General features: G+C 46.2%; 1 protein-coding gene across 2 annotated transcripts in view; it reads left to right on the top strand.

Moving 5' to 3' along the window:
- SERINC4 (serine incorporator 4) overlaps positions 1-17,263 on the top strand; it is a 119,104-nt gene that overhangs the window by 69,538 nt on the left and 32,303 nt on the right. For both annotated transcript variants that reach the window (XM_088473009.1, XM_088473008.1), the window contains exons 7-8: positions 1,238-1,333; positions 9,792-9,918. In XM_088473009.1, the coding sequence (XP_088329135.1) occupies positions 1,238-1,333; positions 9,792-9,918 (223 nt within the window). The remainder of the gene's footprint in view (positions 1-1,237; positions 1,334-9,791; positions 9,919-17,263) is intronic.

Here is a 17,263-nt window from a genome sequence, read left to right as displayed (position 1 = left end):
ATGTGCAATATGGAAGTATGAAAATAGGTTCCATTGAAAGTATGGATTGAGCCCAGACTGCCAGCTCTGAGTTGGTGTAAGAGTTAAACTCTTTTTGAAAGTGAACTAGCTATGTCTCACTCCACATGGTAAGGAACGTCACCCCTTTACTCTATTACAATGACCTTGCTCCACACAATGAGCTCTCATTTCAGCACTTCTTTATAAAACAAGGTGCATCAGGCTCCTACTCCATACTCCTCCAACGTCTTCACTCAACCCAACTCCACCCCTATGTCTCCGCAACCCGCTGCCCCTCCACAAAAGCTGCCCTTTTGCTCCATCACCCCTTGGGATGAAATTGAGTACTGTGATCCACCATGGGTCCAAAGCTGACCTTCACATTTTGCAAATGGCCTTCATTCTAATTAATAATGTTTTGTAAGATTACAATTATATACTGTATGTAAAAGATTCCATACATTGACAGAATGTACAGTACTGGATTTAAATTACTGCCACAGGTGCAGGGATCCATATCACCCAATCAGCAGCTTTGGTTGGTCTAGTAGTACAAAGGTAGACTAGAGTAAGCTGCGGTGGGTTCCTGCACTGTTCACGTTTAAACATTTCTAAGCAAATAACTTTCATTGTTTAATGTGGTTTATACTCCTAGCTATGCGGTTGTGTTACTTTTCTTCAAATCCCTCTGCATTCTTTATATAGAAAATAGGAAAAATGTTCTTGTTATATAAAAACATAAACATATTACACATTGTTTGTCTTCTACTTTGGCACTTTAATTTTAGCTGCTATGCCCCACTGTTTGGGTCTATCTCGGTGTAACTGATTGCCTCCGGACCATCAGAGAAATAAACAACCTACCAGATTTATGTTTAATCTATTCTTCTAAATCACATAAGAGCCTGTAGTACTCCAGCTACCCCTCTAGTAATTCCATTGGCACATATTCATAGAGTGAGGCCATGTGAGGACATGACATTGGCTACTTAGCATGTGAATGCTATTCTCGTATCTTGACATTTGTGCCCATAGAGCCTTTGAGTATCCTCCTGCTTTGATGTTTGTACCCCCAGCAGTTATGAGGCCACCAAAAAATTGGCAGAACCAGAAGCTGTAACATCATCTACTGATCTATAGATTCATAGCTCCGGCCATATCCTTGCCTTTTAGCATGCTGTTAATTGTAATTTACTTTATCTTAATATTTGTAAAATCTTCATTTTCTGTTTTCTAGAGCAGCCTCGTTCTGGATTGCTTCAGTCCTCCATCATCAGCTGCTATGTCACATACCTTACGTTTTCAGCCCTGTCAAGCAGGCCTCCAGAAAGAAGTCAGTGAAAAACGTATATCTATGACTAATAATAGATGTTACTGCCTAGAACAAAACATTTCTGTCACTGTTATTGTGGTTTTATATACTGGCTGTGCCCTTGGTTGAACCATTGTATTCTGGAGTTGTCAGCATTGCTTTATGTGCCAGTGTGAGATCACAATCCAGTTCACACTTTCCTATTGTGTGTAATAACAGAGATTGTGTTCACCATGGGGGATTTATATCAATGTTTTCCAGACAGATCAAACAGGAATTGTCAGCACGTCACAGTGGAGCACAGCTATTCTCTTACATGACCAGCACACAATCAACAAAACAGTTTTTGTCCCTTCCTCTTAGATGTCATAGCTTTTATTTTTTTATTTTTTTTACTATTATTTTACCTTCATTTTTGTTTTGTATTGAAGTATGTGTATGTCTAACATCTAGGGGTATATATACTAAAGTGCAGGTTCTTAAAAGTGTAGATGCTTCCCATAGCAAGTGCAACCAATCAGATTTTAGCTATTATCTTCTAGAGCATACTTGCCTACTTTTGAAAAAGCATTTCAAGGAGATTGTGAAAGCAGCACCTATGAGTGCGGCGGTAAAGTGGGCGTATACTGCTACATCTGAGAGGCGTGTCATAAAATTGATTTACAATGTAAAGGAGACCCAAAACAGTTAAGGTGCCCACAGACATAGCGATGTGCTCACGATCCGACATCGTGTACGATTTCCCCTGTACTCTCCCCGGGAGCTAATTTTATTCACAATCTCACGATCTATCGTGCATCGTGTCTGAAGTCCAAATCGTGAGATCGTGCAAGATAAATCGTGAGCTTACAAAACAACACACGACGATCTTCACGTTTGGTGGAAAATTTAAATAATGGGCGGGGCTAGCTAGGGGGTATTTATTTATTTATTAACAGTTTCTTATATAGCGCAGCATATTCCGTTGCGCTTTACAATTGGAACATTAATAGAACAAAACTGGGTAATAACAGACAGATATATAGGTAGGAAGGCCCTGCTCACAAGCTTACAATCTATAAGGAAATAGGCATTGATACACAAGGATAGGAATAAAATGCAGGCGTCATTTTAACCCTGTGCACATTCTGCTCTGCTACTAGGCTAGGTGTATATCTGCTGAACCCTGTATTGGCTTACCTCTTACACAAAGTGTGTTCTACCTGCAAGTGTGTGCTACCTGCATTCTATCCTGTTCCTGAATTCTGTGCTGATGCATCCCTATTGGTATAGAGTGTTGGTCGCCCAAGCTGGGGTCAAGGTGATCCAGGAGAGGGCCCAGCGAAGGAAGGGGAGAGCATGCTGGAGACCAAGGAGTGGCTGCAGTAAAGGGATACTCGCTCTCATATGTCCCTGCTGATCGAGATCAAGGAGAACAACCCGGACGACTACCGCAACTACCTGCGCATGGATGACGCCACCTTCCAGGAGTTGCTGCATCTGGTGACCCCCCACACCCGGAGGCAAGACACAAGGTGGCGGAGGGCAATCCCTGCTGAAGAGAGGCTGGTGGCTACCCTAAGGTACCTGACCATACACATTTGTTTCTTGTCAAAGAAAAAAAAGTTTTTGTTTTTTTTCTTTGTTTTTTTTTTTTTTTCATGTTACTCTTTATAATAACTGTGACAGCCAATAAGGCAGCATTAACAAGACTGTGGATTGGTGCCGAAGAAGATGATGGTCCTTGTAGAATGGGTGTTGGCACTGTGGTAAAATTACCCACCTCGCTGTCCCCGAGCAAACTTAGGTCCGGCGTGGAGGACATATCAGGCTCTTCGGTGGAAGTCTATATAGAAAAAAAAAGAAAAACAATATTATAGTTTTAACCCATTTTTTACTATTTTTCCAGTTTCCTAACACCGTGGATGAGTGGAAGAGCATCCCAGAAGAGTTTGAACAACGTTGGAATTTCCCTAACTGCAGAGGAGCCATCGATGAAAAACACATCAACACACATGCCAACACTGGATCATATTACTACAAGTACAAAGCATCATTCTCATGGCAGTGGTGAATGCCAACTACGAATGTTTGCTTGTGGATGTCTGCAAGAATGGCTGTGCTTCAGATGGTGGGTCCTTCAAACAGACGGCTTTCTACCAGAGACTCACCAACAAAACCCTCAACTTGCCGTCACTGGATGAGACAAAGCACGGCCTAAATTACGTTTTCGTTGCAGACGAGACTTTTGCATTACATGAACATGTGATGAAGCCATTTGCACAGAGGGGCCTGACCAGAGAGAAGAGGATCTACAAATATCGTCTATCCCAGGCACAGTGCATTGTGGAAAATGCGTTTGGAATACTCAGCAACCGGTTCCGCATTTTCCACACCACCATAAACCTACGTGTGGAGAAGATAGACTGGGTCGTGATGGCGTGCTGTGTGCTGCATAACTTTCTGCAAAGGAAAACTACACAACGAGGACCAGTCCCAGCTACACCAGAAGATGTAGGACCTCCGGACGAGATTGCCCAGTTTACATCAGTGTCTGCACCACCAATTTCTACAACATCGACAGCATGTGCCAAAGAAGTGAGGGAGGAGTATATGGCCTATTTCAACGGACTAGGTGCGGTGCCATGGCAGCAGGACTGTCTGTGAGATAAATGACTATAGTGGACAATTGGTATTCAGCTACAGAAACAATAAAAGGTTTTGGTTTATGAACTGTGTCTACTCACCAAAATTTCCTCAGATGGTCCTCCCATTTCTGCCGCTTCTTCTCCCTCTTGCTCGATCATCAGGACGACAGACTGGCATTGTGGCTCCTGTTCGCTGATGAAGCTTATCAGGTGATAGTACCACAGTGTTGGCTGGTACACGTCGTTGGTGTCTGCTACGGAGCATTTTGAATCGTCCACTCCTTTCTTCTCCTTTATGTAGACGGTACGCAGGTTCTGGATTTTGTAGCGTACTGTTTTAAGGTCAGCATCCGCAATTAACATTTTGGTGTAGTCCAACAACACCCCCAAAGCTGCCAATTTCTGAGGCTTGTTGTGGTATTGTCTACTGGATATCCACCATAGACATTCCTTTGACTGTAAGATCTCAGGAAGGAATCCAGTCACAAACTCGCGTTCACTATCCATAGAAATTGCTAGGAAGAAAAAAAGGAATTTTTTTAAAGCTATAATTGTCAATTGTTTTGTAAATTTTTAATGTTGTTTATTTCTACAGTGTTCAAGATTTTTTTAAATGTTTTTTTTTTTCAGGTATTTAATATGTTTTTGTTTGTATTTTTTTATAATTTTTTTACAGGAATGTAATGTATTTTTAATAGTATTGTAATATGTTTTTTTACAGGAATGTAATGTATTTTTATTGTATTGTAATAATTTTTTTTACAGGAATGTAATGTGTTTTTAATAGTATTGTAATATGTTTTTTTTTCAGGATTTTAATGTATTTTTATTGTATTGTAATATGTCTTTTTACAGGAATGTAATGTGATTTTAATAGTATTGTAATATGTTTTTTTCAGGATTTTAATGTATTTTTATTGTATTGTAATATGTTTTTTTACAGGAATGTAATGTGTTTTTAATAGTATTGTAATATTTTTTGTTATTGTTGCAATGTATTTGTTTCTGTTGTTGACATACAATTGTTTATGGTGGTATATTCAAACATCATAAACAAATGTATCACAAGAACAAAAACAAATTTAATATATGTGTTGATGTTGTTGTAATGTTTTCTTTTTTATTGATGAAATAAATTTATTTATGGCATTTTAATATATTTTGAGTGTTTTATGATTTTTAAGGCATTTATTAGGTGGCCCGTAACATTGGTGGCCAGTGAGTGGGTAGGTGGGTGGCACACATTGGTGGGTAGGTAGGTGGCACACATTGGTGGGCAGTGGGAGGTTAATGCATGACCCAGCCACCACCCACCTCATTCTGGCGGGCGGTGGCTGGGTCATGCATTTATAAGTGGGTGGCACACATTGGTGGGTAGGTGGGTGGCACACATTGGTGGGCAGTGGCAGGTTAATGCATGACCCAGCCACCGCGTGCATCATTCCAGCGGGCGGTGGCTGGGTCATGCATTTATAAGTGGGTGGCACACATTGGTGGGTAGGTGGGTGGCACACATTGGTGGGTGGCACACAGTGGTGGGCAGTGGGAGGTTAATACATGACCCAGCCACAGCCCGCCTCATTCTGGCCAGCGGTGGCTGAGTCATGCCTTTATAAGTGGGTGGCACACATTGGTGGGTAGGTGGGTGGCACACATTGGTGGGCAGTGGGAGGTTAATGCATGACCCAGCCACCGCTCGCCTCATTCTGGTGGGCGGTGGCTGGGTCATGCATTTATAAGTGGGTGGCACACATTGGTGGGTAGGTGGGTGGCACACATTGGTGGGCAGTGGCAGGTTAATGCATGACCCAGCCACCGCGTACCTCATTCCAGCGGGCGGTGGCTGGGTCATGCATTTATAAGTGGGTGGCACACATTGGTGGGTAGTTGGGTGGCACACATTGCTGGGCAGTGGGAGGTTAAAGCATGACGCAGCCACCACCCGCCTCATTCCGGGAGGCGGTGGATCGGTCATGCATTTATAGGTGGGTGGCACACATTGGTGGGTATGTGGGTGGCACACATTGGTGGGCAGTGGGGTTGCATTAAATACAGTACCAATACTCACCAAAGTGCTGCAATCCAGACTTCAGTGTGCAGGGTCCCAATCGCGCTTCCTTCTCCCTCTATTCACGATGCTGCACAAGATGGTGGATGAGCGTGTACAGGGCCCTGTCTGTCAAATTCTGCAACGTACGATGAATCGTGAGATACATCGTGAGTAAAAATCTACTCATGATAGGCACTTACTCGTTTCCCAGATTGGCAAATCTGCCTTACAGCACAGCAGATTTGAAGATGCGATGTACGACTAGCGGGGACGTGCATCGTCATCGTGATTGTGAGTGGAAACTCACGATTTGGTCATATTTTGCACGATTTGTCAGCACGATTCATCAAAATTTTCCAAATCGGATAAAATATCGCTATGTTTGTGGGCAGCTTAAGTAAAATCTATTTGTTGATGAAAACACACTAATACATTTCAGAAAATGCATGTATCCATAGGGATCACTGTGCCTTATAACCAATACAGGGAAATTATACTAATGATCCTATTTGAATGTATATATCTCTGTTTTTTTTTTAAATATAACAGCTTCATAATGGGGTAAGGTGGAATCAGGGAGATTGCTGGACTCTACAGGGAGACAGGGAGATTGCTGCTATTTCAGGGAGTGTCCCTGACAATGAGGAGGAGTTGGCAAGTATGTTCTAGAGTGCTAGATAAATGTTAAGTAGAATCTAGTTGGTTGCTATGGACAACATCTCCACTTCTAAATACCTGCACTTTAATAAATATACACCTAGTATCTGTTTGTATCACTTACTCTCAGTGTGTATGTAAAACAGTTTCACTTTTTCTTTGTAAAATTTATCACTACGCAACATTCTCTCTTACCTATCGTAAAATCTTTTTTATATTATTACTATATTCCAGGCTAAGGCAAATTGTGACTCTTAAGTTGAAATCCCAGGATGCCCTGTATTACTTTTACTGGCAGGGTGTGCTGGAACTTAGGGGTCTACTCATAAACCCAAAATCTTTGTGCAATTCATGGAACAAGGTTATTCCTTCTCCAGCGGCACCCCTGCTCCATGCCTGCATCGCATCACCATACTAATGTCGTCCTCTCCTGCGTACAGATTCGGCATCTGAGGATACGTTATCTGTGCCGCAAGAGAAACAGAGCAGGGAAGTTGCATACTTTCCTACTCTCTGTCCGGCTCCGGCTCTGCCTCCTTTTCCCAGCGTCCTTTGCAGTGGGTCTGATGTGACCTGCTGATCTCAGATGCCGGCATATGCTCATTGAGGAGAAGGTATATCGGGCTCCTGATATATCTATATTCTCACTGCGTACAGGGATCGCGGAGGGGCCGGACAGCGCCCGAAGACGGCAGAGAGGTAAGTATACATGAATGGCTACTAAACATCAATATATATCACATCGATGTGATGTGATATATAGTGATATTTATCGTGAGCCACTTCATGTTCTTTATGAATAGACCCCTTTTAGTTCCGGGACACCTAGAAAGTCACAGGTTGAAAAGATCTGTTATAATCTTATGATTTATATTTATTACTTTTATTACTTTATATTTATTACCCTACTTCTCAATCACTTTTATCGATAATGTTAAGATTTATTTAGCATTTTCCTTATTACTTTGTATCTAGGGCCTGATTCAGACCTGTTCGCTAAGATGCGTTTGCACGCAGCCATCAGCAGCCAAAGTATGCAAATCCTGTGATCGCTAGCAAGACATTAGCATGCCCACTATGTCTTTCCGCGCAATCGCGGTATGTATTTAGACGCCCACCAGCCTGACACAAGACGCCCACTTTCCCTTAGTAACACACGTCATCTCCAGAAAGTGTATTAAACAATCGGTAACATTGAGTAACATCGGACTAATACGCAGCACTTGTGGCTGCCCATACCCTACCGCAAGCACTGCGAGTGCTGCTGTGTGTAATTCAGCCATGTAACGTGTATGCTGACGATGTGTGTAAATTATGTACGCCTCTGAAACGGCGTTCAGACGCAGAGACGCGCCTGCGTTCGCACCACCACACCCCCGTTATCATCGACCACCCCCTGTCACCATCCACACACGGCACGTCTTGTCACTCATGCTTGCAGTGCGTCTGTGTACAGGGTACGATTACTTCGAGATCGCATGGACTGGTTTGCGCACGCGCACTACGTCTTGTACGCATGCGCAGATTGCAAACATCGGCAGGCTACGTTTGAGTGTAGCCTACCGAATGGGTCTGAATCAGGCCCCTAGTTCTAAAGCTAATTTTTTTTTTAAATCATGTGGCCTATTTATCAATAATCGCATTAATGGAATATTAGCGCCCATGATAGCATTGCAGTATGCGATCATACCGTCTGGATGTATTAAAGAGCACCCGCAGGAACATGGGCTACTTGGGAGTGAAGTGACCGCTTCAGTGGTCTTTTCCCTTCTGTGCAGGGGATTCTGTGCATGCGCGGTCTACAGACCACACGTGCGTGGCGGATATTTCCGGGGGACGGTTCCTAGGGAACCCTCTCCCAACTAGTATTGAGATGTGCAGGCTAAAGGCTACAGCGGCTTATGTCATCTTCACATGGTGCAAGCTGCAGGGACCAAGTTCTGACAGCATCACGTCCCCCATAGAAAACTACCAGGGTTGCGGCTGGAAATGGAGGGACCACAGCATATATTGGAGAGATCTGCTGCGATCCCTCCATAATACATTCAGGGGATACTAAATATTTGCGGGTATCCCCCAAAAACGGGTGTTTTCGGGGGAAAAGCTGCAAATATTTAATGATAAATGGGAATATATATCATTACCTCTTCTTTATTACTGTGTATCATTTCATGTTATAGTTTGTGCACTTTGGGCCTGATCCAGCATGGATAGCAATTGCGACCCCAGCTGAGTAATAGCACGCAGTTCTGCTGTGAAATATGCTAATGTTTGTAACCGCTCAGCCAGCATAGAGACGCCCACTACCGCTTTCTCACATACATAATATCTTGCAGTCCTGCGTATACATCGGTAACATCGAGTAACATCATAGTTGCCTACCTTTAATACTCTCTTCCCGGGAGAAGCCCGGGTAAGAGAAGCAGCAGGGGGCCAACGGGGGCGGGGCTTGGCGATCCGCGTCATTAAGCCCCGCCCCCTCGTGGTAAAATTGCCGCTATTGGGTACAATTTACATAGGGGGCGGGGCCAAATGCTGTGATTCATGCAGAATCGCGGCTTAAGCCCCGCCCCCTTCACGGAGACCCGCGATCACCGCAGGTATTCTCCTCATTCTGCCCACTTCACTAGGAAGTGGGCAGAATGCGGGAGAAATGTCTACCCTTCCGGGGGTGCGTGGGGTTACCCGAAAAATCGTGATCCTCCCGCGAAAACCGGGAGGGTAAGCATGTATGAGTAACATCGGCCCCACACGCACAATTACAGCAGGTCTGACCTTACTCAGAAATTGCTAACCTCGTCGCATGCAGTGAGTACACAAGCTGTGTACGCTGTGCTGTGGCTAATTTATGCACATCCAAGAAACGGCGTTCAAACGGACAGACACACCTGCGTTTCTCCGACCACTCCCCCGTCACCACCCCCAAACGCTGATGTCCCGTCACTCACTCTGCATTCGTGATCGTAGTGCGATCGCAATGCTATCCTGCGCATGCACACTGCGGTGCATATGCATGCGCAGTACACACCTTTGGATGATTTGCGTAAGCGGTTGCAAATGAGATCCATGCTGAATCAGGCCCTTTGTCTTCACCATTTAAACTATGCTAATTGTCTCTCTTATTTGGTGGATGTGTTCCTTGCAGTTCAGTACAGGGGGCAGAACATCACAGTGTGTTTCCCCAGCATCAGCAGAGATGGGTTGCAGACAGAAGATACGACTATCGCTATAATCGGAGCAGCCATCATGTATGTGTGTGTCTTGTTTGCATGGTAGGTGCACATGGATTCATCACACTTAAATGGTAAAGAAGATTTATCAAATACATTACATTATTGCACTAGTTACAATTTACAAATACTTTCATGATAACAGAATTTGTTCTTACAAACTAATATATCTTGGCCAAGGTTATGGGCCTATTGGTTGCTATGGGCAACATCTCCACTTCTAAAAAGCCGCACTTTAGTAAATATACCCCTAAGACTATTTGCTAAGAGGTTGTATGCAATGTCATTTTTCCAAATATGTCAAATCATTATTTAGTAGAGATATGGTATGATCTTTACTTACTAATGATTTGTATTTCTCTTGTGGTGGTGCACTATGTTTATAATGAGCACCTCGGTTAACTCTGCAGGAACTTGATTTCCCGTCACCTTATCAATCACTGTATCTGCTAGTTAAGGGGCATAGGACATCCTAACCCCAGGACACCCATGGGTTGACCTATTATTTAGTATTTTACCTGCACAACAATTGACACATTGAAGCCATTACTATACACTTGGACCTTATTTAATAAATTAGTTAGGGTCTAAAATGTTCCAAACATTAGCAGTTGTAACCAGGTTGGGTATGAAATCCCGGCAGCTTAATAGCCGCCGGGTGAAATACCGACAGTGGAAGCCTGACAGCAGGAGAATCCTGACGGCACAGGTAAGTCACATAACCCTCCCCTTCCCCCTCCTAACCCTCCCTTGGGGGTGCCTAACCCTAAATCTCCCGGGGTGCTACCTAACCCTAAGTCCCCACGGGGGCGCCTAAACCTAACCCTCCCTCCCTGCACCCTAAACCTAACCCTCCCTCCCTGCACCCTAAACCTAACCCTCCCTCCCTGCACCCTAAACCTAACCCTCCCAGGGCAGTGCCTAGCCCTAACCCCCCCCCAGTGGCACCTAACCCTAACCCCCCCTTCCCCTAGCCTAACCCTCCCCGGGGGGTGCCTAACCCTAAGTCCCGCAAGGGGTGCCTAAGCCTAACCCCCCCCCCCCGACGGCGGCTAACTGCTTAGGATGCCCGGGCATACCTCATTCGGTCATGGGGCGTCCTTCGGCATTCAGGCATCGGGATTAAGATAGGCATCGAAATACCGATGCCTATCTTGAGTCCCATGTTGGGCTTCCACAGTCGGAATATAGACCAGTGGCATTTAGTCCACCGGTCTATTGACTACAACCCGTTGTAACCTAGTATTCATTAGGGTACATGTGCAGGGAATGAGAGTGGGGCAGCATGTAAAGTGATGCCCATGATTGGTGAAAACTTGAAAATATTTACAGTTATCTTAATATGTATGAATTATGGCAGCTGTTATAAATAATGGGGCTTACTGTACTTAATGAAGCTCTGAGTGGAAATGCAGAAAGGTCATGAACAGAGCAACAAGAGGTCCTTGGGGAGCTGTTGGTTCTCCAGGCATGCAAAATATGTTTTCTAATGAAGCCAATGATATTAGATGTTCAATACACAGGTGCTAGAAGCAGCTGCCCCTGGATATCTGTCCTCCAACGCACGCCTGCTTGTGGACATCTGATAACTTGCTGGTGCTGTGAACATTTCTAATTAAGTTGTACTGTTATGCAGCCAAAACTTTTACTACTCTGCTTAGCAAGTGGGAAGTCAGCAATAAAAAAATGATTGTTCCCTATAAAATAAATGCGAGAAATATCTATCTTCTCTTCCTGTAAATTACAATACAGGTGTGGTCCAGCAAGCAGCAATCCATGGCTAGTCTGTGACACATACATATAGAGCATTGTCTCTGCTGGTACATTGCTGTGTGTACATTAGTCTTTGCATATTTATTTATTTGTTTGTTACCAGTTATTTATATAGTGCACACATATTCTGCAGCACTTTACAGAGAATATTTGGCCATTCACATCAGTCCCTACCCCAGTTGAGCTTACAATCTATATTCCCTACAACATGTACACAGAAACTAACACACTAGGGTTAATTTTTCAATTTTTGTTGGGTGCCAATTAACCTACCAGCATATTTTTGGAGTGTGCAAGCATAGGGAGAATATACAAACTCCACACAGTTAGGGCCGTAGTGAAAATCAAATCCACGACCTCAGTGCTGTGAGGCAGTAATGCTGACCATTACACCGTCTGTGCATGTTGATATTATGATTTCTACTTCAGGGTCCATAGGGGGTCCACAGGGTTGACCTTGGGGTATAGGTTGGGAACCAAATCCGGGCACCACGCAGTTAAAGCTTTTAGCTCCCAGGATGCACTGGGTCCACTCTCCCTATAACCCCACCCCCAAGCCAGAGGCACCTCAGTTTAAGTTGGTGCCCGGCCGGAGTCGGGTCACCGTTAGCGCAGGGGGAGCTGATTAGCAGCCCCTAAGCTTATTTTATTTTTTTAGGGGACAAAGTTTTTTCCATGGACTTTGGACTCTTCAGAGCGGCAGCGTCGGACTGTCCATAGGACGTCTAAGCTGCCGCTCCGTCACCCCGCTGGCGCTGAGACGCCAGTACAGATCTGGGGATCTCAGCGGGACCCCAGAGTCTGTACTAGCCGGACTCTGTGGGCGCCCAGGACTGCTGCCGGATCCACGGGGAGCAGGTAAGGTCGCGGATCACCACTTGCGGTGATCCGCGCATTTCAAATGCAGTCCTGTGCCTCCGGTCTCAGGGGACAGACCGGAGGCGCCGGCAGTGGCGGCGGGCCCCCCATACCCCGTGTGTCCACTAGACCACCAGGGACTTAACGATCGGTGCAGGGAGCCGGCGTCCCGGGGGTTAATAGCCGGCCAGGGGAGGCAGCCTTCCCTGTTACAGCGGCTCCTCCCCTCAGCTCAGCGCGCCTTTCAGTATCCATAGTCTGGCGTCGCTGAGCTGCTTCCTCCGCGGGCCACGCTTCTGAGGTCTCCAGCGGCCATTTTCTCTGTGGTGCAGCAGAAATCTCTGGAGATGGCAGTGAGTCCAGTCCCCCTGCGTACCTCACCATCAGGTCAGTGTACACAGCGCTGTAGCCTTCCCAGACACTGAATCTGGGCAGTTGAATGCAGTGTAATAGTGCAGTATATTATATGACATGTTTATGTATATATGTATATATCTGCATTGTATGTGACTTATGCTAGTGCTGACTGTACTTTATTCTCTCACCTGTCAGTGTATATCTATCCCTTTTCTTTATCTGCCCTAATACAGCTGTACTTAGGGTGGTTCTGAGACCTCACATTTATATACTTGTTAATATTTGTGTGGTTTGTCACATACTGTTGCGTGCTGCACGTTGCCATATTTTAGATGGAACTGTGTGTTGCATACGCTGAAAATGGGTCCCTGCAGCTAATTTTTGGCATCAGTCAGGACCAGTATAGTGCTGCTTAATATTTCCGCCAAGATTGGTCAGATATGTCTGACCAGGAGATAGAGCGTTATACTGCACCCATTTTTACTATCCTGCAAGTCATGTGCTGCAGGTGTTAGTGCGGAGGATTTGACTCATAAAGGGTTCTGTATGTGGCGTCATCTGGTGCTGGCCTCTTTCACGACCCCCTTGGGCGGTTTGTTTTCTCGAGATCCTCTCAATTGCGGATCGCCGGGCGGGCCCCATTGTTGTACCTCACTTGGGGTTACTTCACCATACTGCCCTTTTCATCTCAGGGTATCTCGCAGCTTCTTGCACTCTTCCCCTGTGACACAGACTACCGCTCCCTGCAGGGGTTTTTTCGCAGTATATGAATTCCCCCTGGTGCCACAATAGTCTGTCATTCCCCTTGCAGGGATTACCACAACAGCCACCCTGGGTGGATGTCGTTTTCTACGAAACGCTAATTGGCGTGGTTGACGCCCTGTGGTTACTTCCCAGTTGGCTCTGCCGTGACCTGGGTACTGTTCGGGGCTCTTTCCCTCTTACACGGGGGGAAGCCTATTTCAGGTATTATTATCCCTGCTTTAGGGCTGGTAGCAGGTCCATTCTGGTTAGAGTGAATGTTGACCTGCACCTGTATCATACACCCTCAGTATTGCGTGCCTTCGGGTTCCCTGTTGCTGACTAGCGGGTGGATCGCATAGCGGGACTCTGGCTGTTGCCAGATAGGAGGTGTTACAACAGTGTTTGGCCTCCTGTCCCAAATTCCCTGAGGGTCATCACGAGCCCCTCCTGGGGGGGATGGGCGTGTTACTCGTCTGATTACAGACGTTACTACGCCTCCCATTCCTGCGTGGTCGGATTCTTCGGATCCGTAGGTGGTAACTCTGCCTGAAATCAGTATACTTGCTTTCAGGAGTTGTTACCCATCCTACCATGGCTATAGCATGGTTGGTTAATACTATTGCATATTGGGTTGATGCATTTGTAACGTTTTTTCCCCTCCAACACGTCGGGGGTTCAAATGTATTTGGTCGCTCACGTAATATATGCTGTTGTCACAGGTGGAAATGCCTATATTGGATACCAGTCTCCTAACTTTCAGAGTTCCGGCTGCGACTGTATCCTCCGTAATACCCTATGGCTGCGCTCTGGGAATGCAGAGGTGCAGATACCATCTTTAGGGTTGATATTGTTTGGTCCTGACCTTGACAAGATTGTAGTAACATTGGCAGTATTACTAACGACAAGTTTACCGCTTTCAGCTATGCCCACTACAAGGCCTCAGACTAAGTCTGTTAAGTCTTTTTTGTCCTCTGGGTCAGCCTAAAGGTCTGTTTCTTCGTAGACTGTCGGCATCTACAAGGGCCGACATATCCAGTACCGAGCAGGCCTGGACTGCCAGCCGATCCTGCTTCTGAACCTACGGATATCTCTTCAGCCTGACGGGACAGGCCTACAACTGGGAGATACCGATTTTCTCAGTTCGCCCGGTATTAGTGTCAAGTTGCCGCGGCTACGTGGGTAGGAGGGTACGCCCTCTTTACAAGGGCCTTACAGATCCAGAAAGCTATGCAGTTGTTGCGGTAAGCGGAGCTAATTAGGCCATCCCCACTATCTCAGTGAGGGACTGGTTGTTCTGTTTTCTTTCTGGTGCGGTGGCTGAATGGTCCTCTTTGGCCTATTCTCTGTCTCAATTCCCTGAACCAGTTCCTAAAGCTACCTGGGCTCAGGAGGAAATCACTATGCTCCATCATACGATGTTTGGAACCTGGGGACTTTATGGTATCACTGGATATACAGGACACGTGCCTACGGGTACTTACAGAGACCTTTCCTCAGCATGGGCTGAGGTTTGCTGTATCATAGCAACACTTACAATTTTTCGGGCTCTGCCTGTTGGGACTGTCCTCAGCCCCACAGGGGTTTACCAGCGTTTTGGATTTTCTGACAGTTCTTCTGTTCAGTATATCCCAATGCTCCTGTACCTGGACGGCCTCCTGCTCTTAGCGGGATCACCGGGGTACTTTACGGCCAGGTCAGGATGACTGTGGCTTCTTCAGGGTGCAGACATTTAATCAACGGGGAAAAAGTCCTCCCTGCATCCCTCTCTGGGTATTCTTCATCTAGGATCCCTGCTGGATTCTCAGAATCTGAGAATTCTTCTGGCGTAAGACGGAATCTCCTCTCTTCCATTAGGAGTACATGGTTGTCTGCGCAGTCGACAGATGTCTTTACACTCTGGGATGCATGGTGGAATGGGCTCAGTTCCATTCCAGGCCTTTCCATAATTGGCTCATCTCCAGATGGAACGAGTTTTTTCTGTCGGATAACTGTTCAAACGATGATGCTCTCTCCGGAGGCAAGTCGGTCCCTGTCCGGGTGGCTATGGCCATCTCGTCCAGGGTTTTCTTTGCTATGGACAGTGTCTGGATCGAATCCTTTTCAGTGCAGTTGGACGTCTGTCGATTCCACCCTGTCAATTAACTTACTCTGGCATAACTCTTGTTTCCCGGTGAACCTGAAAAGGTTCAGTCCGACAGGGTCAGGACAGTGGCTTCCTTTTTAGCAACACTGTTCGTTGGGTGGCAATGACAGGTATGTCACATATTCGGACATAGTCCGAGGGTCTCCTCCCGACCATCTCGGCAGCGTTCATTTCAGGAGCTCTCCATTGGGAAGCGGGAGTCCGTCACGACGTGCATCCCGGGGACTAGTCTCTTCCCCAAGAGAGGTTTCATCTCCTGGTGAGCAGGGGGGGCCCCCCTGAGGTGACCCTCATGGCCTTCTGACTTTATCACACTATGGTGTTACAGTCCAGCTCTGGGGATTCTGAAGCAACCTTCAGCGACTCTTTGTCGGTGAAGTGGTCCTTCCACTTTGTGTACCTGTGTTCTCCGGTCTCCCTTCTTCCTCGAGGTCTTTGGAAGTGTTTTCAATCGAGACGGAGATGCTTTCCTGCTGGTGGCTCCTGATTGCCCCAGATGTCAGGGGTACTTGGATCTTTGGAGTCTCTACATCGATACTCCATCCCTGATGCTTCACTGCCCGGACCTGTTGTCTCAGGGTCCTTGGTTTTGCCTTGGACCTGGGTCATTTGTCTTTGACTGTGTCCTTACAGTGGTCTTACGGCTTCCCTGGCTTTGTCATCGTTGGAATGATTAGAGCACATGGATCAGCTTTTGCTGGGACCTACCACAAACTGTGGCAGCCATAAATCTTATGGTATTGTACCTGTCGATACAATCCTCCGGTGTCCAGGATTTCCAGATATTCTGGCATTCCTTCCGGCTGGCTTGGGTTTCACACTTGGCCTGGTCTTCCTGACAGTGCGGATCTCTACACTGTCAGTATGGTTAAGATATGGAATTGCTCCACTCTGGTATCCAGTTCATCCTTTGGAGTGTTTTCTTGATTATGCCTCCATTTGTCCTCCCTAGGGACTCCTTGGGAGTAAGTAGTGGTTCTTCGTTACCTCCGGGGACAGTCAATGGAACCGCTGGTTGTGATAGACATTACATGGTCTATTGCTTAGGCTCTCTCTTTCTCTCAGGGTGTTTATATCAACCAGGAGAGTGTCTGAATTGGGAGCGTTCTCATGTGGCTCCCTCTTCTGGAGGGCATCATGTCAGGGTGGGAGTTGCTCTCGCCCTGTGTTTCTTCTTAGTGGTTTTCAGGTTCCATATTATTCTGGAACTTAGGGTACGGCCATTCTGTCCCCAGTCCTCTCGGCTGGTGTGGCCTCATTGACTGTGGTCTGGCCTCTTTGGATTTATGTGATCCGTTCTGGTTCCTTACGGAAATCGGACTCCTTATTGGTGGTCTGAGATTTCTGGTTTTCACAGGAAAGGATGGCCGGCCTATAACCAAATGTTGGCTGGATGGCCTCGTAGGTCTTCCTCAGGGGCCTACCCATGGGTAGGCCTTCCTGTTGTTGATGCTTGTTTTTTCTCGGGCCATGTGACCCTCGTGTGCGGCTCGCTGTGGCGCCTCGGCTGTT

This window comes from Taudactylus pleione, unplaced genomic scaffold (genome assembly GCF_031769625.1).
Source record: "Taudactylus pleione unplaced genomic scaffold, aTauple2 ptg000129l, whole genome shotgun sequence".
Taxonomy (NCBI): Eukaryota; Metazoa; Chordata; class Amphibia; order Anura; family Myobatrachidae; genus Taudactylus; species Taudactylus pleione.
The sequence above is the reverse complement of the archived record's forward strand: the minus strand, read 5'-3'. Positions and strand labels throughout refer to the sequence as shown.